This window comes from Branchiostoma floridae, chromosome 16, assembly GCF_000003815.2.
Source record: "Branchiostoma floridae strain S238N-H82 chromosome 16, Bfl_VNyyK, whole genome shotgun sequence".
In the NCBI taxonomy this organism is placed as follows: Eukaryota; Metazoa; Chordata; class Leptocardii; order Amphioxiformes; family Branchiostomatidae; genus Branchiostoma; species Branchiostoma floridae.
In genome coordinates, this window is record NC_049994.1 from 11,745,283 (window position 1) to 11,770,332 (window position 25,050).

General features: G+C 41.5%; 2 protein-coding genes and 1 long non-coding RNA gene across 3 annotated transcripts; 2 read left to right on the forward strand and 1 right to left on the reverse strand.

Moving 5' to 3' along the window:
* The first annotated feature begins 433 nt into the window (after window positions 1-433).
* Window positions 434-14,110, forward strand: LOC118403578. The gene is made up of 11 exons (XM_035802317.1): window positions 434-705; window positions 1,473-1,526; window positions 2,580-2,714; window positions 3,127-6,830; window positions 7,409-7,599; window positions 9,273-9,548; window positions 10,035-10,170; window positions 10,549-10,756; window positions 11,136-11,210; window positions 11,981-12,142; window positions 12,605-14,110. The coding sequence occupies exons 1-11, from the start codon at window positions 448-450 to the stop codon at window positions 12,914-12,916; spliced, it is 5,511 nt and encodes a 1,836-aa protein (XP_035658210.1). The 5' UTR covers window positions 434-447; the 3' UTR covers window positions 12,917-14,110.
* LOC118403618 lies at window positions 11,521-15,818 on the reverse strand. Its single transcript, XR_004829657.1, has 4 exons — window positions 15,668-15,818; window positions 12,613-12,843; window positions 11,974-12,148; window positions 11,521-11,634 (listed from the first exon to the last, which is right to left on the reverse strand). It is a non-coding gene; the product is annotated as an uncharacterized LOC118403618 (long non-coding RNA).
* Window positions 15,819-15,890: 72 nt separating this feature from the next.
* Window positions 15,891-24,838, forward strand: LOC118403612 (prefoldin subunit 5-like). Its single transcript, XM_035802385.1, has 6 exons — window positions 15,891-16,048; window positions 21,447-21,549; window positions 21,873-21,904; window positions 22,387-22,461; window positions 23,141-23,246; window positions 23,891-24,838. Exons 1-6 carry the CDS (start codon window positions 15,914-15,916, stop codon window positions 23,971-23,973), a joined length of 534 nt encoding a protein of 177 aa, XP_035658278.1. The 5' UTR covers window positions 15,891-15,913; the 3' UTR covers window positions 23,974-24,838.
* The last annotated feature ends 212 nt before the right edge of the window (window positions 24,839-25,050 follow it).

The following is a 25,050-nucleotide window of genomic DNA, read 5'->3' on the forward strand; positions in this document are numbered from 1 at the left end:
ATTACGGCGAAATTTTCCTCAATCAAAAATGTATTGCCTCGTAGGTCTGAGCAGGTTCCAAGTATACATGATGGGACTATAGAACCAGCGGCTCACAACTATTGATCGAAAAATTCTCCAATACTTTCCAATTCCCAGACGTCACTGTAAAGGAAGGTTTGGTTTTGGCACGCAAGGAATAAGCGATAAGAACACTGTTTGATGAGGAGCCAAAAATATATCGAAACCCGATTGAAGACTCATACATTACGTACATAGTAACGAGCGGATTAATACAAAAGCACGACCTGGAGGTGATAAATTTTATCTACAGACGGTTATCAATGGCGGTGGGCAATCTAAGAACCGCAAGCCCTTTGTTGCCTGCATATCTGTGTATACTTTATGATATACCGTGCGATTAAAATCATATATATGTTGCAAAAACAGAAGAGGTGACGACCAACCATGAATGAGGAGGAAAAAGAAGAGCTGGCCCGAAACGTCGAGGCCAGAACTTTGAAAGCCATAAAGGCTTACATGTACGAAGCCGAGGAGAAGGAGAGGGAGGATGAGAAGAAGAACGAGATCAAAGTCATCACGGCGGAGTTCACGTCCACCACGACTGCCCATGGGGTCAGCAGGATCGGAGATGCGGCCACGTTTGGGACCAAGCTGATGTGGTGGACAATATTTCTGGCAGCTTTTAGTCTCTTTTCCTTCCAGGTACGTGAGAGAAAAATGATATAGAAACTAGGGTTCTTGTTACACAGCTCATTGGACTTTTATATAGAAAAGTTTTGGAAACTTGTCAGTCGCCGTCATCTAATCAAGCCGTAATATACTAACTCTATAAGATAATGTTTGTCATATTTTTGGGATGCACCGTCTATAACTATCCAAATTGTACATCTGTACCCTACTTTCTGTATTTTTTTATCCTTTACATTCTTCACCGTAAACTCTTTTGCAAAGTGTAAACGACAAGTTTCTGAAGCGACGTAAATGTATTCCGGTTTTAAAGACAAATTCCGAGGACTATTGTCAAATAACCAGCTAGCGGATGAAACTGTTGCAAAAGAAACACCAATTTGGTTAACTTATTACATACACTGTTTCATGTTTAAGTAAGGAATATGATTCTATCTCTAGTAAATAGATATAGTTGCGGTTTTTTTTTTGGTAAATGTTTTTGTTGAATAATACATTTCATACAGTTGCCAAGGGTGAGATAAAACTAAACTTTGGGAGATCAACTTAAAATGTACCGGTACGCTATTTTTTTATAACCGGGAACTTGTCTTAAAAGTAAAAATTTATAACACTGCACGAGAAAATCTAAAGTAAAAAAAATGCCCACTTGACAATACTTACTCAGAAACATATTGGCTCATTAATTCTACATGATGGCTGAAACTGTATGATATTGTGAGTGTTTAATTATGTGAAAGCAGAGTATTTGATTCTAATTCTAATACATATTTTCTTTACAGGCTTACTCGTTGATCATGATGTATTTCAGCTATCCAGTTGTCGTCAAAATCAAGGTAAGAATAACAGTCACCAATTGAAATGTGAAATAATTCAGGAACTGATACATTTTTTAAAAATATCGGAACTGAGTTTACCACATGATGACATCGAAATGCACATAGTAGATGATTTGTGTTCAAAGATTCCTGTCAACTACATTTATTTTCTCTGGGAGGGAGACTATTTCGATCTTTTAACCCTATTCAGACCGGGCTTTTTTGGTCAACCCTTTGGGGGTGGCTTTTGAGGCCCTCCCCTTCTAAGTCTTCTAACTCTTGAACAACTTATTGTAAAACCACCAAATCAGGGAATAATGTAAATATGATATCTGACGGTTCTAAAATTTTTGACGCTATTATAACTTAATATGACGTAATTATAACGTCATCATTTTGATTAAATGGGCTGAACCCATGAAAATAGGGTACTCCCAGAAAACGTCAAGGTATACGACAATAATGTAACAGCCAGCGCAGATAACAGAATTATAATGTTTGTTACAACTTGTGTTGCCAATAGTATCTTGGGCAACACCCACTTGTAAAACATTTTACTACATCTGTTCTCTTAAAAGATGTGGGAGATATTAGTAGACTAACGTATGGGTACGGTTATCGGATATCAGGTGAAACATGTAAGCTCTCCAAGAAGGCAATCGTAATCAATGAACCCTGATTATTTCATCAGTACTGGACAGCTGTAATCTTGGCTTACCCAATACAACCAATAAACGAGCACACAGCCCATTATAGCACGACATTGGTGCTGATTTATTGCATGTTCGATTTCAATCTACACCTTTGACCGAGCTTTCCTTTAAAAAGCATTTCGCCAAGGACGCAAACGATGGTCTGTATTTGCTTGAATGGCGATATACGTAGGTTTAGATTTCTGTATACTTCTCTCATTTTGTGTATTAATAACTTTGTAAAATCTAAGAAATGCCAAATTACTTAGTAAAAGAACGCACTTTATCACAAGAATCTATAACTTTAGAACTGAACAGGGAACATGAAATCTTTCTTCACCAAAATAACGAAGATATGTTTTTTCCACATTATAACAAGGTCGTGGATACAAAACACATGGCGTTTCCATCCGTGACCATCTGCAACAACAATCGGCTGAAACGATCATCGCTGACCGGGACCCACTACAGCAGTCTGTACGATATTGATGTGACTTCAAGGGAAAATATTGAGGTAAAATGCACCAAGAAATATACGACCATTTGTTGTAAAATAATTTACGTAGACTTTTAGAAGCTAGCCTATTTAGTAGTTATTACAATGTTATTCCATTAGTAGTTGTGATGAAATAGTATTTTCATTGAATTTAGAAGAAAATGTCATAGTGCAAGTTATGCTCAAAACGTGCCCTTGCTTTTGTTGTTGTATTTGTATCAGTGAATAAGCGAGCTACCACGTGTATTGTCTAGGAACTTAGGGGATACTGTTTCAACTTTTAAAACAACTTTGCAATAGCAAACATTGAACACTTATTCCCATGTTTTATTCATTTGCTTGTTGTTTAGTTGTTAAAGCAAAACAAATAGATAGCAAAGTTTCCAGATTTCCAGATTTCAAACGTGTTATGGTTTGTTTCCTGTTGTAGAAAATGCTGAACACCAGTGTTGAAGCAATCACACGGGGTGACCTCGAGGATCTACTCCTCAGGGTCGCCAGGCTACAGAACAAAACTGCACACTATCGCCCCCAAAAGTTGTCCGGTAACGACAGCGATACTGGACTAACGTCAGACGGACAAGGCACCTGTGACGAGCTATCAGGAACCCCGTGTATGTCAACTGACAGCAGACGGAAACGGGACATCTCACGCGCGTCAAATTATGATAATGCGGAAGATGCTGACTACTATGATAGATATGAACCCTACAAAAGGATGAGCGATGATTTCTTAAGAGGCTTGTATGATGGCACTTATACATCATCCACTGCCAGATTGTGGAAGGGTACTTTTCTCCAAGATGGCGATAACGAAGATGGAGGAGATATGTACTTCCGTAATGGTTCTCTAACCTGGTTAGAACCGAACGAAAATCAATTACTCGTCGGGGCCGTACCCGTGATGTCGGCGACTCATAGTTACGAAAGTATCCGGAGATCAGAGAGATCGACGAGTCAGGATGAGAAGAATATGCTAACTTTGACAGCCGGTGACGCCTCTAGTTACAACGAGTCGTGGAAACTGTGTTCGGACATGGGGAAACAACTCTGCACTCTGCGACAACTCCGAAGCGCACACCGGTCCGGGTATCGTAATGCTAAATGGGGATACTACAGTGAAGAAGGACGGAAGGCAATGGTCAGTGAAGACTGTAGAGATAGCGTGGATCTATGTGAGGAGTGTTACGATGACGCCTTGATGACTAAAACAATGGATGAAGACGAGTCTCTTCCTGCATACTGCTGTAAACAAACGTTCATGATTACAGAAGAAGAGTACTACAGCTACGAGCAGGCTGCGTTGGGATGCAAAGAACGTGAACTCCGCCTTTGCTCGATGGAAGTCATGAAGCAAGCTCACAGGGATGGTTTCAGGAACGAAGCGTGGGGCTGGTTCGTCCGGAATGACAAACAAATCTCTTTAACGGAGAGATGCAACGTGAGCAGGATGGTGCCCCGAAACAGGACTGTCTGTAACACAACCTTAGTGTACATCTGCAGCAACGAAACGGAACCTGCGACCGCTGCCCCAACTGCGACCGCTGAGCCAACGACCCCCGAACCAACAGCTACTCCAGTCTACTGCAACGAGACAGATTATGAGTGCATGGGCTGTAACATAACCGAGGAAGTTAACTGCTATGTCGTAGACTACTTCGAAACTGTGCCAGCGGACTGTCATGGCGACACCATTCCCATGATTCCAATCGAGATGCAGGCGCATGCGTACTGCTGTGATTACTCCACGTGCACCCGGTCGCCCTGCAGTAGTCCGTGGCCCGGATGTAGCAGCCCGCTAGGTTTAGAAAATGGCCGAATCATGGACATGTACATTACAGCTTCATCTGCAGAACCAGCTTTTCCCGCCCACCACGCCAGATTAAACGCACGAAATGCCTGGTCGAGCTTGTCCAGCGATCCAAGTCCCTGGCTACAAGTAGACCTACGAAGAAGGTTGATGGTAACAGGAATCATTACACAAGGTTTTGAATCAAGCTTCGTGAAATCGTTTCGGTTCAAGTACAGTAGAGACGGCTCGGAGTGGTGGACGTACAAGGAGTACTACGGAGAGAATATGTTGATTTGTGGCAACCACGATGACAAGAGCTACAACCACCAGCACTTCGAGAGGCCGTTTGTTGCCCGTTACGTTAAAATCATGCCAGTAGATTGGAACGTTCTTCCTCGCATGCGTATAGAACTGCTAGGATGTGATAAGATGGACTGTAATATTTCACGTCCTTATCAAAGAGAGGAGTTTCCTGATCCAGCCGGGCTGCAGTGCCTGGGGGAAGAGTGCATGACTAGTGTAAGCAGCTACCGCGGAGCTCTCAGTCAATCAGCCACGCTTACGTGCGGCGCCTGGAAGTGTCCAAACAGGCATCCAGACATGTGCTTGGAGGAGAACTATTGTCGCCCCTTCACTGGACATGGGGATACCCGTTTGGCATGCCCATGGAACTCTGCCGCACCTTTATCCGACACGTCCCTATCTGGGGACGACGCCCTGATGCCGTGCTCTGCCATAGACATTTGCAGGATCAACGAGGGAGACAAAGACACGGCTCAACCGACGAAACGATTGTTTTACCATCACCAACACGCTCTGCAGTACTGTGAAGAAAGAGAGATGCACTTGTGCACTATCCAGCAGCTCACGTTCATGCATGTCTCTGGAAAACGTACCAAGAAATGGGGCTGGTTTGAAGCTGAGGGGAAAGAAGTCGTGTTGTCTGAAGGTTGCGGCAAGTACGTCGGGGAAAACTGCTACCAAGGTTTGTTTCCTATCGTTCCTAGTGCCGCAATCAGCCGGCCTGCGTATTGCTGTAGACCAACGTTCAGCGTTACGGATAAGAAGTATGAAATGCAACGCGATGCCAGAAAGAACTGTAACAAGATGGGTCTCCAGCTCTGCACGGTTGAGCAAATGCGAGCGGCACACAGGGCCGGGTACAGACTTCAGGGTGGAGCCTCAACTAACCTGGAGGACAAACAGCCAAAGAAAGCAGCCTGGTACTCCAGGCCAAACGGACTAGGGTTGATAGAAGAAAGTTGTGGCTGCCGTAAGGGGCGTGAATGCTACAAATCGGTCGTCATCACCTTGGTGAACGAAAAGAAGCGTCCATCAAAAGCAATGTGCTGTGAGAAAACGGTTTTGCTGACGGAGACAGAACACTTCGAGTTTGAGAACGCGTCTCTAGACTGCGCTAGACACGGCATGCAGCTCTGCGAACTAAATCAGCTCTCTGAGGCCCACCAAGATGGCCACCGGGACAGATCCTTCGGCTGGTTCTTCGACAAGAAGAGAGCGGCTTCTCTGCCCAAACACTGCAACAACACGAAACATGAATGTGTGGAAAAAGTAACACTAGCTCCTTTAACCAGTCTCCTTCCTGTAGGCGCCTACTGTTGCAGTCCTCCTCTTAAGAGAGTGGTGAACGAAACAGGACCGTTCGTCTCCCAGTGTTATACCTACTTTCCAACATGCAATAATCCAATAGGAATGGAGAACGGCAACATTCCGGATCATCAGATTAAGGCCTCGTCGTACAAACCCGAGTTCGGAGCTCACAAGTCCCGTCTTAATCTAAAAGGTGCATGGATCAGCGAATCAAGCATACCGGGTAAAGAATGGCTGCAATTGGACATGGGAGAGGTACGCATCGTCACAGCTGTACTTACGCAAGGCCACGGCCTTAGTAGTGAGCAGAGTTGGGTGGAAACGTATTCCTTATCTTTTAGCATCAACGGAATCAAGTGGTGGCACTACAAAAACGCCACCACCAACGAGGTCGTTGTGTTCAAAGGAAACGACGATGGGGAAGCTATTCAACACCAGCATCTTCCAAGGGCGGTTGTGTCCAGATACGTTCGGTTTTATCCGGCTAGGTTCGTAAACAATATGGCGTTGAGAGTGGAGCTAGTTGGCTGTACGCTTGACGAGTGTGACATCAAGCAAGACATCAAGGGCGTCAAGTTGTTCAATCAAGGTTCACTGGTGTGCAAAACGTATGAATGCATCAATGGAAAGGGCCACACCTACAGAGGAACTAAGAATGTGACGATGAACGGCCTACCATGTCAGAGGTGGAACACGGATGATCCAAACCCCCACTGCTATTCTCAGACAAAGTAAGGAATACATTTTGAATTTATACACAGGCAATACTTACATCACAAGATAAATGGATATTACCACAAAACACAGTAAAACTGTGAGCTATTATTTTCATTTCTATAACGACTTAGTGTTCATCTTCATGTTACATATACAGATCATCCTTCCAACAGTAGGCATTAGTCCCCTTGAACACAGACGTGGCCAGGTATCGACTTCAAAGTAACGTTGACCCTGTCATGTATTTTATCCGGTAGCTATATTTTAGTCAGTAAGTAAATCGCAGATGCACAGTTTACTTTTTAAAAACATACTCTCTGCCCCAAGACCTATCAACCGCTCAAAAATCACGACCGAAGAAAGTACAAAACTCGAGATATCGAACCGCTGCAGTACCATAGCAAGTCCCTAGGGAGCCCAAAATCTAAATGTGTCAAGGTCTCATCAAGACCTAACCACGTACAAATCTCAAGACAATACATCCAGGCATTATGGAGTTATGATGGTCAACTACACACATAGACACAAACACTACGGAAAACATAACCCTTTAGCGAAGTTAAAAATGTTATACGTTCTTTTGTTCTATCAGGTACCCCCACCGATGCCTGGTCCACAACTACTGCCGTAACCTGCTGGATGACCCGACCCCCCGGCCCCGTCCCTGGTGCTACACCTCGGAGAAGTCGGAGAAAGGCTGGGAGTTCTGTGAGATCGAGCAGTGTGAGCTGGCCAGGAACAACCTGGGCTTCATCGGTGTGGAGGGCGAAGGGGACTGGGCAGGTAGGATCAGACGGCACCTTGTTTGGGTCACTTGGTCACTTTAGATATAAGGGTACATTACACAATAGTGGTGGTATCTCACTGCACTTGGGGCACCGGTGCGACACTGCGGGGTTCGTTCACTGCGGCACTGTTGTTATTTTCGCCATCAACTTCTATAAGTTAGATATTGCGTAATACGTTAAGTATTACTTAGAATACAAAATACACAAAACGTAAGAAAATTAGTTCTCTATCTCTGAAATTTGTTGAGAACCGCACCGGTGCCCCAAGTGCAGTGATATGCCACTTATATCTGACCTCCGTATGGGCCAATCTACATTACAAGCACGTGGTCTTGTTTAGAAAGTCGCAATTTTTCTGAACAGACTTACCACCAGGCCTTTGTGATACCCGCAATCCCACTAGATGATGTAGTTTCTTTGTTAGAAAAAACACACAACAACTAAAAAAGTACTTTTAAATGGTAATGGTATACAATGTCATGTACGTGCAACATAATGAATATGATCTCAACCAGATAATTTCCGACTGGACTAGAGTTTTGCTGTGTCTTTGCTGACATTTGATGTAATCAGCTGGAGATTTGAGTAAAAATATAGGTGTGCGCGTATGGGCAGAACGTATAGGTTTGAAATTGTGATAGGTGAAATTTGATCATTGCTACCAGAAGGTACCTCGCTCACAGTATGAATGTGCAAATGGGTTGCTGACACTTTTAAAATACTGTTTCATAGGTGAGAATAAGAGCACCTCACACTTTGCCACGTTCACATTATCCCCATCAATACAAGTAAAAAGTGATGCCTTAAATTTCTAATCTCACTTTCAAGTGACATTTCCAATACAACATACGTGCCCTCACGGAAATGAGGTTCACTGCAATAGCCAATACCACGGGGTGACACAAACCGTATTTGACACGTTAACGGCAAGGCCTGGTTTGTCTTCATGATGTTGTAATCTTCTCGGTGATTGCATGGGGACCCGGAGACCCCTCGGTGTGTGATAACTGTCGGCTCCTGGCGCCGGGTCAACAGGAAACGGAATTACTGCACGTCCTGGCGTAACCTAACGGCCGTCATTTCCTTCTAGTTGTTATCGGTGGGGTCATTTCCCACATAGAGACCGCGTTGGGCATTAATCTTTATGTCCGAACTGTCAGACTACCTTGTTGATCGCTCAAAGGCCATTTTCAATCTATTGGCAACAGACCATCTGTGACCAACCATTTGCTCCGTCTTCAAAATGTAACACACACATACTTTGTTTTGGAATTAGGACACTTCTTTTTCACATTCCATTTTCGACTTCGATGATTTTACGATAACCCGACATTTCCCACGTAGAGACCGTGTTGGGTATTTATCTTTATGTTCGCACTGTCAGACTACTTGTGGACTATTTTCAATCTATTGGTAACAGACCATCTGTCATTGTCAATCTATTGGTAACAGACCATCTGTGACCAAACTATTTGCTTCGTCTTCAAAATATAAGACACACATACTTTGTGTAGGAAGTAGGACACTTCTTTTTCACATTCCATTTTCGACTTCAATGGTTTTACGATTACCCGTTGAAAGCGGTCAGCACCATATTACAGTATTATCAATAAACCATAATTAACCTTGCTCATGTATAATAGACTTTTGTGTGCCGTTTGCACGTAGGGTTCATCTCCAATTCCTTCACGGACGACTACAGTGATATTTCCGACATCTCCACGGCCTCTAAGGAAGAAATCGATGAGCTGGGGCATCAGAAGGAAGACTTCGTGCTCCAGTGCACCTTCGACAAGCGGAGGTGCAAGTTGAGAGAGCTGCACAAGTTCCAGAACTCCAAGTTTGGGAACTGCTACACCTTCAACCCCGGCATGGGCATACAGGACGAGATCAGCACAATGAAGTCAGGCGCGCGTTATGGACTGAAGATGACATTATTCGTCCGTAATTAATCGATGATATGTTCTTTTTATGACTAGTTTTGAGTCTCGTTTCATTGGAGTCATTGCCATTTTCAAAAGATCATTAAATTCATGATGATAACACTCTTGTTCAATGTGATATCGTGAGTGAAACACTTAAAAATTTATTAAACGTCCGATCCAATGTCAAGCACTATGTCATCTTTGTCGGTATGGCACTTTCCGACCCACCCACATTTGACACCCTGGTGCTCGATTTATGAATTAACAATCATAGTAAAAAGCTTACCATTGTCAAAGGTAATAAATATTCATTCCAATGATACATCATGAAAGGTAATTTATAAAATAAACATGGGATAATAAAATCAGGTTTCCAAACTTTTTGCAGTTCTATTACCTAGAAAACTGTATTTGAGTTTTTAATTACATAGTCATGACGGTATTACTAATTAAATGTATTTGTGCAATCATTGATGGACATTCAAGATGACTTTTTGTGTTTCAGAGAAAAATGAGTATGTAGGAATTTTTGGACAAGAGCCAGGCGCCACAGTCACCATTCACCCGGTGAATATGACGCCCTTTCCCGAGGACCACGGCTTGATCCTCCGGCCAGGAGAGAGTACTTTCATCGGAATAAGGTTAGAAATTATATCAAAACTGTATGTAAAGATTACTAAATACCAAAGAAAGACCAGATGTTAAAGGGTAAAATGTTAGGTAATAGTACTATTGAAAAATTTGTTACTATAGTTTGTTGCTGCTGTATTAATCATGTGTGAAAAATGTACGTGATAATGTGAAAGCGATCTTGTGACTTTTATGTCAAAAAGCTATATATAATATAAGTTACTTTGACTGAAAAAGCGGTCTTACATATCATTTATTGGCCATCGATAACCAAAGTGATAACTTACAGTAGGCATAGGATGGAAAGGTCACGGGATCGACTCTTGCTTTGGCGTTAATTAGCTCTCCGTTCTGACAAGGCCATACCTTTTTCTTACATCTTTTTCCAGAAAGAAAGTGGTCCAGCGTTTACAGTACCCATACGGGGACTGTATACACTCCACGGAAGAGTTTGATTCCTTGTACGGAGGTTCCTACTCCTTCTTGAGTTGTCAGAAGACGTGCCTGCAGAGAGCGATTCTCGACAAATGTGAGTGCACAGACGAGCTGGTGACCGGCAGCGACTCTGGGATCTGCAGCGTCTTGAACAGCACACAGGTAACTCAGATGTTCCAAAGTTTCTTGCTACCGTGTACTAGTTCACCATGCGTTCTCACATGCTTAGATCCATCAAGGGATACCTGATGGCCTGGGTACCATCCTCCGTCTGAGTTACTACGGATAATGGCTCACCTTTTGTCGAAAAGGGAGAACCAGTGGTAACTACGGAGAATAAAACCAGGCCAGAAAGGTTACTGATTTGAGTTGTATAACCCTGTTAATACAGTATACATAAATACATAAACTAATATATCCTTAAGTCTTGAGGGTGGGGGCTGTGCTGCAGTTTGAGTCAGCCTCCTGGTTCCAAACAGTTCCATTGGATGGAATGTTAACGTTTTCCTTCACTTCTAACTTGTAACACTGCTTATTTCAGGAGCGATGCAGACGTAGCCAACGCCAACTGTTTGACGATGACGAGATCAGGTGTAACTGTAAGCAGAGCTGTAGGGTAAGTCATGTTTTGTTGTATTTGTTCAGTTTACACGATGTGGTAAAGGTTGATGACTTGCGTTATGGTCCTCCGTTGTAACGAATCTTGTACAAAACGACGTGCTATACATTAATGTGGCATGGTTTGTCCGCCAACAAACTGATAAGCATACTAAGCTACACTTAACTGTGTGCCAATGCGTGTGATATTTTATATCCAACATATATTTGCCTCACTGCGCTCAATATTACTGGTCACACAAAATACACTATAAACTGTCCTGAACTATAACATTCAGAGCACGCTCTATGAATGGCATATCAAGATGCAAAAATGGGGTCGGGGGTCACATTGGTTCCCCATTTCAGACGACATTGTACAATTTAACATAAACAATTAAACATAACTTACATTGGAGACCGCACTCTCACCGTGGCGTCACCTTGCGAAGAGAGAAATAATTCCAGTCATTTTAGCTCTCGGGAAGATATCTGACTTTTCCGAAATGTTGTGTACACACACACACACAAAAAACGCACAGTATCGTACGGCATTATGAAAATGAATCAACCTGCAATGCACGTAGGCCATATGGCACAAACATTTGGCTGTATGAAATGCGAGTTCTTGTTAGGAAATTTATCGCTCTATTGCGCCACTTTGCCCAGCTTTTAAACATATATACGACTCGATGAACAATGCATCAACTGTAGCAGATACTTTGTATACTTAGTGTCTTTATCATTGTGTACCTATATTTATAAGACATGTGTCATATTACCTCCCAGGATGAGGTCTACAACATATGGATGTCGTCATCAACATGGCCGTCAGATAACTACCTGCCGTACGTGCTGCAGAACATCCACAGCCGCAGCCGCGCCAAGAACCTGCCCAGGACGGCCGAGGAAGTCAAGCAGAACCTGGTCCGGCTCCATGTGTACTTCCAGGTAACTCTAAATGTCAAATAGAAGCTTTAATAAGACTTTACTATCGAAAACACGTGCATATGGAGGTAAATCTCTAACATAATACTCAGTCTCTACCATACTATTCTACATATACATGACAGAGTAGGAACCATATTATACTAAACTCTCTGGCAGTTTCTCTACATACCTGGCCTATTTCTACTGGTTACCCAGTTACCAACTCACTGAAGGGTCTGGTGGATACTCAAAATCATAATGGAAACTAGAAGTTGAGTGAACTCTTTTAATCATCTTCTGTATGTTAGGATAATCCTTTGAATTGGCAGATTCCCTGGTGTTTCGGATTCAATAGACTACGAGTTCAAGAATACATTCTATAGCTACATTGTAACTATTTCATCTTACCTCTTTTTTATATCATGAGTCAAAATTTTGCAGATACAGAATCTTCATGTTTTTTTTTTCTTCTTCAATTTTTAGGAACTCACGTTTGAAGAGATCCGGGAGCATGAGGGATATCTGTTTGAAGAACTCCTGAGCGGCATCGGAGGCCTGTTAGGGCTGTACGTCGGGATTTCAGTCATCACCATCTTTGAGGTGCTGCAATTTGGTTGTGAAATTCTGAGAGCTCTCTTCCGAAAATGGAGGAGGAGCAAAGTGGCCGACCGGGTCAAGAAGAAGACAGTTTCCAAAGATGAGGACTATCATCCTTCCGCCATCTTTTATGAAGTAGGGGACAAAAATATGACGTATAACGAACCTTATCGTCCTACCAAAGAATACTTCCTTTGAAGAAAAAATAAAGGCCTCTTAGAATGAAAATAAATAGCATTGCTCAAAAAATGTAATGAATATACATTCAGGTATCTTGGAATAAAGTATTGAATTGCAAAAAAAATAGAAAAATACCTGCACCCCTCAGGCGTTGCCAAAAGTTACGTATAGCATACAATTGTATTGTCATTGATAAATTAAATGGGCAGAAAAAAATATAAGCTTATGAACTAAATTAAATTGACAATAGATTTTCATCGATATTGTACGTCAACACCTTAAAATTATGTGTTGTGTTAGTGCTGAGTCTCTCAAATATTTCACATACTTCAACATTCCTCACATCACATCTGTGATTCTAACACATTGCAGGCCTGTGGTCTTACAGATAAGAAAATATCATTAAAGAATAGCATTTATTAGCTGCATGATAATCTTGAAGTCATAAACAACAGGGTACGTGTGGTATATTGGTGTACAGAATTTGATATATACGATTGATGAAGAAACTGAGTATCCTATATATCATATGTGGCATTATATGTGGCATGCTTGATATTGTAGGTTATATTTGTGGTATATGTATACGAGTCCAGCTTGTAGCCTTAGCTTAGGACATATATACATGTATTGTAGCAATGTTATACGATAACCATATACGAATGGGACATTTCAGCAAGACTCTGTACATACAATGTACATGTACTCTATAGTGTACGGCATATATAACGCTAGTGCACCTTTATCCGTGGGGTAACCTATATCCGTTGTTTTTGAAAACAGCATATTTAGGGATATCAAGTCGACGGACGGTTGTTTCAAATTGTAATATTTTCAAAATATAGCAGTTTGAATTCACATTTCGTCGGCATGACTGTCCTAAATACCCTGCTGTTGAAAACAACGTATATAGGTTACCCAACGGATAAAGGGGAACTAGCGTTATACCTTATACAACAAGATATATTGTCCTGCATGGTGTTCTAAGCAATAAGTGTGCAGGCTGGTTACTTCATGCAATGGTCCCTTCTTGCATTTCTCTTTATAAAGGGATGAAAACCGGCAGTTCAAAGTATTATGCATCATGTATACTACCCACAATAGCTGTGTCCACTTTGAATCATCACTCTATTATAGGACTATATTGTGATATCATATACATTGTGAAGAGTCCTGTGATACAACTGTTAATAAAGTTTGTATATCTGTTAAGCTTCCTCCTTGAAATTTACGATCAGATACCTGAAATATAGATTTAGGTCCCCGTGACGCCTGTTTGTGTCTGCAGTCATCCGATTGGGAGTAAAGGGTTAAAAACTTACAAAGAAACAGAAATAAGACAATTTGTGAACAAAATCTGAGTCAACTAGAGCCCTAATGATTATCCTTGCTTATGTAAAAAAAAAATTACGGAAATCCACAATGAACTGAGCTAAATGCTTAATAGTTAGCCAGTGTTTGCATAATCTCTCGCTGACTGGGGTTAATGACCCCCCTTCCCTAAGTGGAGGCAACTGTAGGGTCGCTAGGAGCGCTAATTTTCAGACTACATAAAAATAGACTCATGCCCACCCTCGAATGTATAAAATTACTTAGCTTTGGTTGAGAAGTTCACAAAATGGTGGGGCAAGGTTGAAGAGTGCCCCTAGGCTGAATATCAAAAGTTTATGACCAGAAACTGTCTCATGGGAGCCAATAAGAAGACAGGTGTCATGGCAGCAAAAACATTGGGCCCCCAAGCACCTTATTTTTTTTTCATTTTTCAATGTTTCATTTTTATGCACCATTCACTTTGCTAGGACAAGAACTTAGCCCCCTTATCGTAATTTCCAGCGAGGAGCACTGCTCAGTATTGGAAGTACAGAGTGAGTATAATGTCCCACCTGCTTGATGGCTCCTCCATCTGACGTGCCTCTCGGCACATGAGTAGCTGTGATCTTCAGCCAGAGCTCCACCCTTCATTGTACGTTTCGTCCCTTCCCTCTGGTACGCCTCTGGGTGGGGGGACGACAGGGGAGACGTCTCCCCCCTGCCTCACTGCTACTCTTACTCTTCATGCTGTTTCTTTCCTACCCCAGCTCTTGTCTTTTCTTCTCATCCTGAGACAGAAACTGGCTTTCTCTACTTCTTCAGCCATCTTTCTCATTAGCTTTTTACCGATTGACAGTTCTCTGCACATACGAGCACAGATCTTCCTGCAAATCCTCTGCAACCCACTTCGGGGTACAGTCATCTACAGTGTCACATTCCATCCGTTCTGCTTGCACTGCTCTCTGAGGTCTTCATATTTGAGCTTTTTTCTTTCAAAGGCATGCTGAATGTTTTCCTCCCAAGGAACAGTAAGTTCAATGATAAACACAGGGTACATGGTAGGACGGTAGATGTAGGGATGTAGAAGTAAAGGAGGGCTTCTACACTTAATGTTTTATTTGTAACCATACATACAGTTTTTAATACTAGTAAACATTTAGGCAGCCACAACTTCCATCCAACTTCCAGGTGTAACTTACACAAGCAGGATGGTGGAAATTATGAAGAACACAGGCCCGTATCAAAACAAAGCAGAGAGTCAGTTGAAAATGCAAAGCACACTTCGCCGGCACTGATCTGCACACTGAAGAGTACAGCCTGAAGTAGCTAGAAGTTGAACACATGTTTGATCTTGATTCTCTGGAGACCAGGCAGATGGCTGCAGTAGTGTTGCCAATAAAGTCATTGGAACTTTGGACAGCGGTAATACAAGGAAAGCCACGATGAACCAATACCTACCCTCCTCCCCATGTCAGTCATTTCGGAATTGGCGCGCAAACGCCGTGCAGTAGCGACATCTTGCGGATTATGTCTGAAAAACAGGCTGCATACAGTATGGCCGCAGCCAAACGCATCAAGTTGTTGCGAACATTTGCTCCAGAAGAACTCATCTCAACGACTCTGTCTTCAAAAAAGGAGCGTCTAATATAATTGCTTGAATATAAATATAGTATGCACAGGAAAACCGCTGTTGAAGGACAGCATATGAATTTGCTAGTGCTGTCATTCCCTTTTCGTTCTGTTGCTGTTCTCCCTCGGGAATCCAAGATGGCGCAGCAGGTGGAGCTGAACGCGCTGAACCTTCAGCAGCTGGAAATGCTGAAAAATCAGCTGGATCAGGTCGGTATGCAGCACATGAAGGGGTATCTCATCATGTGAAGTCTACCAGCAATACGTTTAGCACGACAAAAGTGGTTGATGTTTGCCGTAGAGACAGAAATAGCACTCCCTCTGTGATGAGGGTGGGTTGGGTTTAGGCATGGAGTGGGGAGGGGGGTAGGACGAAATGGAATTCTGTAACGGTACAAAATTTGTATCTTTCGTCTTAAGTTATACGTGGATATCTTAAGACTATATGATTGGAATTCAGTGTAGAAAAGGCAATCCATCGTACCTTTCGCAACAATTTCACAATATGAAAAAGTAGTGTGAGGAACTATGAACACAAATATTTATGGGCATAGCCATATGACAAGTGTAACATGGGGAGGGTCTTTTTAGCGAATGCCCACAAACGCCCACTCTAGAGAAGTCCGCGCTGCACGAATCTCATTTTTTTTGCTTGGAATATGTCCACGTTGTGCTCCCATGTATTAATCCTGAGTTTCAAGTCAATCCATTGACCCGAAGTGACATAAATCAAAGTTTTCGATTCTCGATGGTCTTTTTAGCGAACGCCCAGCAAAATGTCTTTTTAGCGAATGCCCACTATATCCACAAAAATATCGGCCGTCGCGCAACGACACCTAAACCTACCGCCACAAACATGTTCAAGATGGTGTCCCATTGATGTGTACGGAGTTTCCGTGCTTTACAAGCATTTTAAGTCCCTGTTTTTGGTCAAAATGTACGGCGACGATACTACCATACTTTAACTATAGCAATTCAAAATGGCGGGCACTAGTCATGTGACCTCCTTGCGAGACTGTTCTATAAGTATCGCGGGAGGGACTGTTGTAGCATAGCTTCTCATACAACCATTTTAGAGTGAATTCTGAACAAGATTTTCATTTCATAGTGCTATCATCTGACTGATATTTACAATGTGGTCATTTCTTCTGTGCTATTATTACCCAGGTTTGAGGAACTTAGTGCAAATATGGATATTGTTTCACCTCAGTGTCTCGGACACATTAGTGGTATAAACCTGAATAGGGGCAGGTAACCAATACTAGAAAAACGTAGCTATTTATTATTAACAATACTATTTACATTATAATAATAACTCTTCACCAAACTGGACTTTTCTTATCTTTATCTATCACAGAAACATTGTTACAATGAGGATTTGATTAGATGAGTATCTGTTACAGTGTGTACAAACTTATTTCAAATACAAAAATGTATTTCGTTTCACTTCCTAAATATTTTTAAAGTATTGGAAGAAGTTGACACATAAACAATATTAATTGCATTATTTATGTGCAATAAAATGTGACCACATGCTATCAATAGCCTAATAAAATGTTGGAACATGGCACAAGCGGGCTCCTCTTCTGAGTACAGAAAGGAAATGTTTTATAACATTTAGTTATGACGTAGAAAATTTCAATTGTAAAATGTACCTTTATTAACATTTACAAACAAATTGTTTTTTTCTCTTCTTAATAAATGACAACAATACAGGTAAGTAAGGTGTGTTTCCTTTTATAACAGGCCAGGTAAGACGCCAAACAGGTAAGTAAGGTGTGTTTCCTTTTATAGCAGACCAGGTAAGACACCGTACAGGTGAGTAAGGTGTGTTTCCTTGACTACAGACTAGGTAAGACACCTTACAGGTGAGCAACGTGTATTTCCTTTCATTACAGACCAGGTAAGACACCGTACAGGTGAGTAATGTGTAGTTCCTTTGATTACAGACCAGGTAAGACACCGTACAGGTGAGTAAGGTGTATTTCCTTTGATTACAGACCAGGTAAGACACCGTACAGGTGAGTAAGGTGTGTTTCCTTGACTACAGGCCAGGTAAGACACCATACAGGTAAGTAAGGTGTGTTTCCTTTTATAACAGACCAGGTAAGACACCGTACAGGTTTTGTAACGTGTATTCCCTTTGATTACAGACCAGGTAAGACACCATACAGGTGAGTAACGTGTATTTCCTTTGTTCACAGACCAGGTAAGACACCGTACAGGTGAGTAACGTGTATTTCCTTTCATTACAGACCAGGTAAGACACCGTACAGGTGAGTAAGGTGTGTTTCCTTTTATAACAGACTAGGTAAGACACCGTACAGGTAAGTAACGTGTATTTCCTTTCAGTACAGACCAGGTAAGACACCGTACGGGTGAGTTTCCTATTATAACAGACTAGGTAAGACAACATACAGGTAAGTAACGTGTATTTCCTTTGATTACAGGCCAGGTAAGACACCATACAGGTAAGTAAGGTGTGTTTCTTTTTATAACAGACCAGGTATGACACCGTGCATGTGAGTAACGTGTATTTCCTTTGATTACAGACCAGGTAAGACACCATACAGGTGAGTAATGTGTATTTCCTTTCATTACAGACCAGGTAAGACACCGCACAGGTGAGTAAGGTGTATTTCCTTTGTCTATAGACCAGATAGGGTATTACACAGGTGAGTAAGGCGTCTTTCCTTTGCCTATATACCATATAGGCCATTATACAGGTGAGTAAGGGGTCTTTCCTTTGCCTATAGACCAGATAGGGTATTATGCAGGTGAGTAAAGCAACTTTCCTTTGCCTGTAGACCAGATAGGGTATTATACAGGTAAGTTAGGTGTCTTTCCTTCGCCTATATACCAGATGGGGCATTATACAGGTAAGTAAGGTGTCTTTCCCTTGCCTATATACCAGATAGGCCATTATACAGGTGAGTAAAGCGTCTTTCCTTTGCCTGTAGACCAGATAGGGTATTATACAGGTAAGTTAGGTGTCTTTCCTTCGCCTATATACCAGATGGGGCATTATACAGGTAAGTAAGGTGTCTTTCCCTTGCCTATATACCAGATAGGCCATTATACAGGTGAGTAAAGCGTCTTTCCTTTGCCTATAGACCAGATAGGTATTAAACAGGTGAGTAAAGCTACTTACTTACCTGTATAATGCCCTATCTGGTCTATAGGCAAAGGAAAGACGCCTTACTCATCTGTGCGGTGTCTTACCTGGTCTGTAATCAAAGGAAATACACGTTACTCACCTGTACGGTGTCTTACCTGGTCTGTTATAAAAGGAAACGTACCTTACTTACCTGTATGGTGTCTTACCTGGCCTGTTATCAAAGGAAATACACGTTACTCACCTGTATGTTGTCTTACCTGGTCTGTAAACAAAGGAAATACACGTTACTCACCTGTACGGTGTCTTACCTGGTCTGTGAACAAAGGAAATACACGTTACTCACCTGTACGGTGTCTTACCTGGTCTGTGAACAAAGGAAATACACGTTACTCACCTGTATGGTGTCTTACCTGGTCTGTAATCAAAGGAAATACACGTTACTCACCTTTATGGTGTCTTACCTGGTCTGTAAACAAAGGAAATACACGTTACTCACCTGTACGGTGTCTTACCTGGTCTGTAATCAAAGGAAATACACGTTACTCACCTTTACGGTGTCTTACCTGGTCTGTTATAAAAGGAAACACGCCTTACTTACCTATATGGTGTCTTACCTGGCCTGTAGTCAAGGAAACACACCTTACTCACCTGTACGGTGTCTTACCTGGTCTGTAATCAAAGGAAATACACGTTACTCACCTGTACGGTGTCTTACCTAGTCTGTAGTCAAGGAAACACACCTTACTCACATGTACGGTGTCTTACCTGGTCTGTAATCAAAGGAAATACACGTTACTCACCTGTACGGTGTCTTACCTGGTCTGTAATGAAAGGAAATACACGTTGCTCACCTGTAAGGTGTCTTACCTAGTCTGTAGTCAAGGAAACACACCTTACTCACCTGTACGGTGTCTTACCTGGTCTGCTATAAAAGGAAACACACCTTACTTACCTGTACGGTGTCTTACCTGGCCTGTTATAAAAGGAAACACACCTTACTTACCTGTATTGTTGTCATTTATTAAGAAGAGAAAAAAACAATTTGTTTGTAAATGTTAATAAAGGTACATTTTACAATTGAAATTTTCTACGTCATAACTAAATGTTATAAAACATTTCCTTTCTGTACTCAGAAGAGGAGCCCGCTTGTGCCATGTTCCAACATTTTATTAGGCTATTGATAGCATGTGGTCACATTTTACTGCACATAAATAATGGAATTAATATTGTTTATGTGTCAACTTCTTCCAATACTTTAAAAATATTTAGGAAGTGAAACGAAATACATTTTTGTATTTGAAATAAGTTTGTACACACTGTAACAGATACTCATCTAATCAAATCCTCATTGTAACAATGTTTCTGTGATAGATAAAGATAAGAAAAGTCCAGTTTGGTGAAGAGTTATTTTTATAATGCAAATAGTATTGTTAATAATAAATAGCTATGTTTTTCTAGTATTGGTTACCTGCCCCTATTCAGGTTTATAACACTAATGTGTCTGAGCCTTTTGTACATTAAATTGGGCACTGAGGTGAATCAATATCCAAATTTGCACTAAGTTCCTCAAACCTGGGTAATAATGGCACAGAAGAAATGACCACATTGTAAATATCAGTCAGATGATAGCACTATGAAATGAAAATCTTGTTCAGAATTCACTCTAAAATGGTTGTATGAGAAGCTATGCTACAACAGTCCCTCCCGCGATACTTATAGAACAGTCCCGTAAGGAGGTCACATGACTAGTGCCCGCCATTTTGAATTGCTATAGTTAAAGTATGGTAGTATCGTCGCCGTACATTTTGACCAAAAACAGGGACTTAAAATGCTTGTAAAGCACGGAAACTCCGTACACATCAATGGGACACCACCTTGAACATGTTTGTGGCGGTAGGTTTAGGTGTCGTTGCGCGACGGCCGATATTTTTGTGGATATAGTGGGCATTCGCTAAAAAGACATTTTGCTGGGCGTTCGCTAAAAAGACCATCGAGAATTGAAAACTTTGATTTATGTCACTTCGGGTCAATGGATTGACTTGAAACTCAGGATTAATACATGGGAGCACAACGTGGACATATTCCAAGCAAAAAAAATGAGATTCGTGCAGCGCGGACTTCTCTAGAGTGGGCGTTTGTGGGCATTCGCTAAAAAGACCATGCGTGTAACATGTACTATGATGTAGCTTAGGACATGTGAAAAATGCGAAGAAAATACACTATATGACAGGAAGCGCAGGAATAGGTTGGGATCAGTATAGTTCTATTCAAAGAATGGGTGCAACAGCAGCGGTCCACTTACACTGTAACAAGCCTAATGTATGCGTGAGGTTGTGGGTTTTATCCCGTGTTACAACATTCTACTTGCTTGGCCGAGATTAGAACTCTGACTTCCAGGTCCAAAGGCAAGGCTGACCTCACTTAATATCCCAATCACACCACCATATGATCTCTTTGTGATGATATGTCGATGTTTGATAACTGTTTCAGGAAACAGAGATGTTTGCTGGCTCGCTGCAGTCCCTGAAGGCAGCTCAGCAGAAGTTTGTGGAATCCCAGCAGAACCTAGACACCCTCACACCCAGTAATCAAGGTGGGCAGTGGAAAATTGTAACCTGGTATAGCTGTGTGAACATATATATAGCCAGTAGATGATGCTTGGAAAGATTCAGAGCCCAGCTGTAGGCTGGAATCCTTTAACAGTTTTAACAGTTGCAACTCACATGCAACTGTCACTATGTCAGGCAGACAAAATTGAACAATATCATAATATTTGCTCTGTATCAGCAATATGCTAACATCCCTCTGGTTACACTACTGCTGATAATACTTGTAAGTAATGTATTGAAAAAAGACATGTGTTTTTGAATGAATAATATGATGTACTAATAGTAATATGTTGTTTTCCTTTTACAGGGAAGGAGATCCTGGTACCTCTCACAAGCTCTGTATCCTTTTCTACGTAGTACAATAGTTTAATGTCTTTGGTGTCAAAGACTTGTGAAATTGTAATGTATTATCTTCATCATGTAAACAATGCTTTAGTGTGCTTATAGCAATAATAAGGTTAGGATTCTGTCACATTGAGTGCATCCCTGTTAATATTTGTGTTACAGTTTTTACACAAGATTGTTGCCTTGTTACAGTAAACGTTACTGTATAAAAGAGTAGCCTCTACCAGGTCTGCCCAGGTCCGTCTTAATAAATAGAATGATTTGGCCAGGTGAGTCAGTCTGTATTAAGAGTAACATGTCCTCTACTGTGCTACTGTGGCCAAAGTCCCCCTGGTAAATTACCAATAAGTATAGCTAGTGTGTTTGACTTAGAGACTAATAAATCTATGTATTGTCCTGTGGTAAAGCTTGAGAATCATATGAAAACCATCCCACAAATGACAAAAGAAAAGAAATTTGTCCTGAGTTGCCCACAGATGTATGTACCAGGTCACCTGTCTGATGTAAAAAGTGTCATGGTGGACATTGGCACGGGATACTACGTGGAAAAGGTAAGTGTTTTCTACATATAGCCTTGTGAAAATTATAAGCATTTTAATGTGAGTGAAAAATCCCCACCATCTCTTATATCCAGGTTCTTCTAAACTTCTGCGTCAGGGTTGTGTGGCATAATTGCAGTGTGTTTGCCCAGAAGCCAGAGGTACTGGGTTCCCATCCTGTCAGGCTTTTAGCCAGGCATGCGTCAAGGCGTCATCTGGACGCACTTTTCTTAGAATAACAAGGAATTTGATGCAATGGTTGCCCTTACACTGGGGAGAAAATTCCCTGACAAGCATGAAATTCTGATTAACCAGGGATGTTATCAGGTCATCTTTGGTCACAGTCTTCTACTGTGACCTCTATAACAGTATTTTTGCCTCTTAGGATACCTTAGGATGCACTTTTACCAGTAACTTAATTACATGTAAAATCATCAAAAACTCCACACCATGGAAGGTGGATGCCCCTGGACCCTCCTACAATAGTCACTTTCCGCGACTCACCAATAAAGTTGGACTCCCTATAATAAAATCCTAGCTAAAAGCCTGCATCCTGTCATGCTACTGAATTGTCCTTGGGAGGCACCTTAAGTTACATGGCTTGAGGTAAAAGGTGGTGTGAGCAGAGGGATGGACTCCACCTCCCAATATTGTGCCCTAGACACAGTTTTGCTTTTTGTTTCACTTGCAGACAACAGAAGAAGCTAAAGCCTACTTCAAGAGGAAAATTGAGTTCTGCACCCAACAGATGGAGAAAATACAGCCCTTACTTCAGGACAGGGCCAGCAAAAAACAAGGTGCACATTGTTTCATAGTACCCTAGTTTATATGTTGATGAATGATACATTGTAGACGTCCAAGTAGGCAGTTGTATGTAAAAACAAGTCAATCTTTACAACTGGAGAAGACGACTATATGAACTACATGTATGCCCCCTAGCCTGACTAAAATTGTACCTCTACTGGCCGGCCCTACAAATGCCGCCACCCTAGAAGGGGGTTATTAACCCCAGCCAGGGAGAGATTGTGTAAACACAGGGTAGTATGCCCCCTTTTCACTAGGACGGTGCTCTTGCCACACTCTCACTTTGGCAGATCTCTCACTCACTATCCGGTTCAGCGTCCGTTGTTCCTGTCTTGCACAGGTTCTCAACGGATTGTATAGTGACATTTACAGTATCGTTTTTTCCAGTTACATGTGATTGTGATGCACTAGATATATTGACTTGCTTTTCCAGTTCATTCCAGTGACGCTGTAAAAAAAGTAATGGAGGGTCACTCAAAATGTCAAGATTGAAATAATAATCTCCAAATCCAGTATTAGAGCCGGAATTGTCCTCAAACACTCTTGTTTATAGTCGTACACTTCCTTTTCAAACTCGTACTGTAGTTGAGTGAATGGTGTACTGATTACAGCTGACCAATGACATACCCTTTTACAGCTGTCATCGATGTGATGAGAGACAAGATGATTCAGATGCAGATGATGCAGATGCAACAAGCAGGCCAGCCAACAAGAGCATAACCACCGTGTTAAACAGCTTTTAAAGTCTTTGCTACTCTCACGGACAGGAATGGTTGCCTTTAGAATACATGTGTTCGTCTCTTCCTAACGTTGTCTTTTTTTATTTTTTGTGAAGATTTTTTATTAGCCTTCATGGTATCAAACTAAGAAGTCCTATGCAGTTATTGTCAGCAGTTTGAAAGAAAAGGGTTTCCTTCAAGTTACTTGCAACTTTCTTGAAATCAACATTGTAGCCAAGTACAATGCTCGTCATCAGCTGAATTGTGTTGACTCCCATACAGTCTGACAAAGAAGAGAAAAATTAATAAGGATGGATAAGGGTTTTCAAAATTAAAATAGCATTGCTTATGCATGCATTGTTTTGAAAAGGGTCATAAAATTGTTGATCAGATTGCCAATTTACAGTCATTGCACAGGTGGTACCTAAGTAAGACAGCCTTAAATGCTCTCATATGAAAAGAGTTTGTATCCCTTACAAGAAAGCACTGTTGCACCTTTTGATGTGAGATATTTTTATAAGCTCTAATTAATTTTTTTCTAACTTCTTATGCTTCTATCAAGTGTTCAATCTAATTTGAAAGCAATTGAAGACCAAAGCACATCTGAAGCAGATTTCAAGAAGCAGACTTCATTTCCGCTTTAGCTTCAGAAGATAGTCAGGTTGCCTCCAGGGAAGATTTTCATTACTCTGGCCCTGTGAACGTGTAATTCAGTTGTCACTACCTCTAGGCTTTGCTTGTTGTATCTATGGTAACAACAAGACGTGTGGAATTAAAAATGCATGAAGACAGTGAGGCTAACTGTGTTCCTTTATGTAGTAAGGTCAGCTGCCAGTGTTGCTAAGATTAAAACTATGGCTACCATCCTTCTTGTGTGGAGTCGTTGATTAATGCCTTTCAAAGGGACCGTGCACTTCTTTACTTATTCAATAGCTGTAATGAAGTACACTACCCATGCATTCCAGCCAGCAGAAATTCACAGAAATGCGCAGAAGATTTGGTAACAGTACAAATACTTTTTGTTGGTAAGCAGTGTCCTATGCATGGCAGCCAAATTTACAAATACTTGGAGAAATTA

Bases quoted from the DNA above. Each gene is read 5' to 3' on its own strand.
- LOC118403578 (XM_035802317.1), top strand. From the start codon at position 448: ATGAATGAGGAGGAAAAAGAAGAGCTGGCCCGAAACGTCGAGGCCAGA. The intron at 7,600-9,272 runs GTAGGATCAGAC...GTTTGCACGTAG, and splicing joins GGGCGAAGGGGACTGGGCAG to GGTTCATCTCCAATTCCTTC. The intron at 10,171-10,548 runs GTTAGAAATTAT...ATCTTTTTCCAG, and splicing joins AGTACTTTCATCGGAATAAG to AAAGAAAGTGGTCCAGCGTT.
- LOC118403612 (XM_035802385.1), top strand. From the start codon at position 15,914: ATGAATTTGCTAGTGCTGTCATTCCCTTTTCGTTCTGTTGCTGTTCTC. The intron at 16,049-21,446 runs GTCGGTATGCAG...TAACTGTTTCAG, and splicing joins TGAAAAATCAGCTGGATCAG to GAAACAGAGATGTTTGCTGG. The intron at 22,462-23,140 runs GTAAGTGTTTTC...TTTCACTTGCAG, and splicing joins CGGGATACTACGTGGAAAAG to ACAACAGAAGAAGCTAAAGC.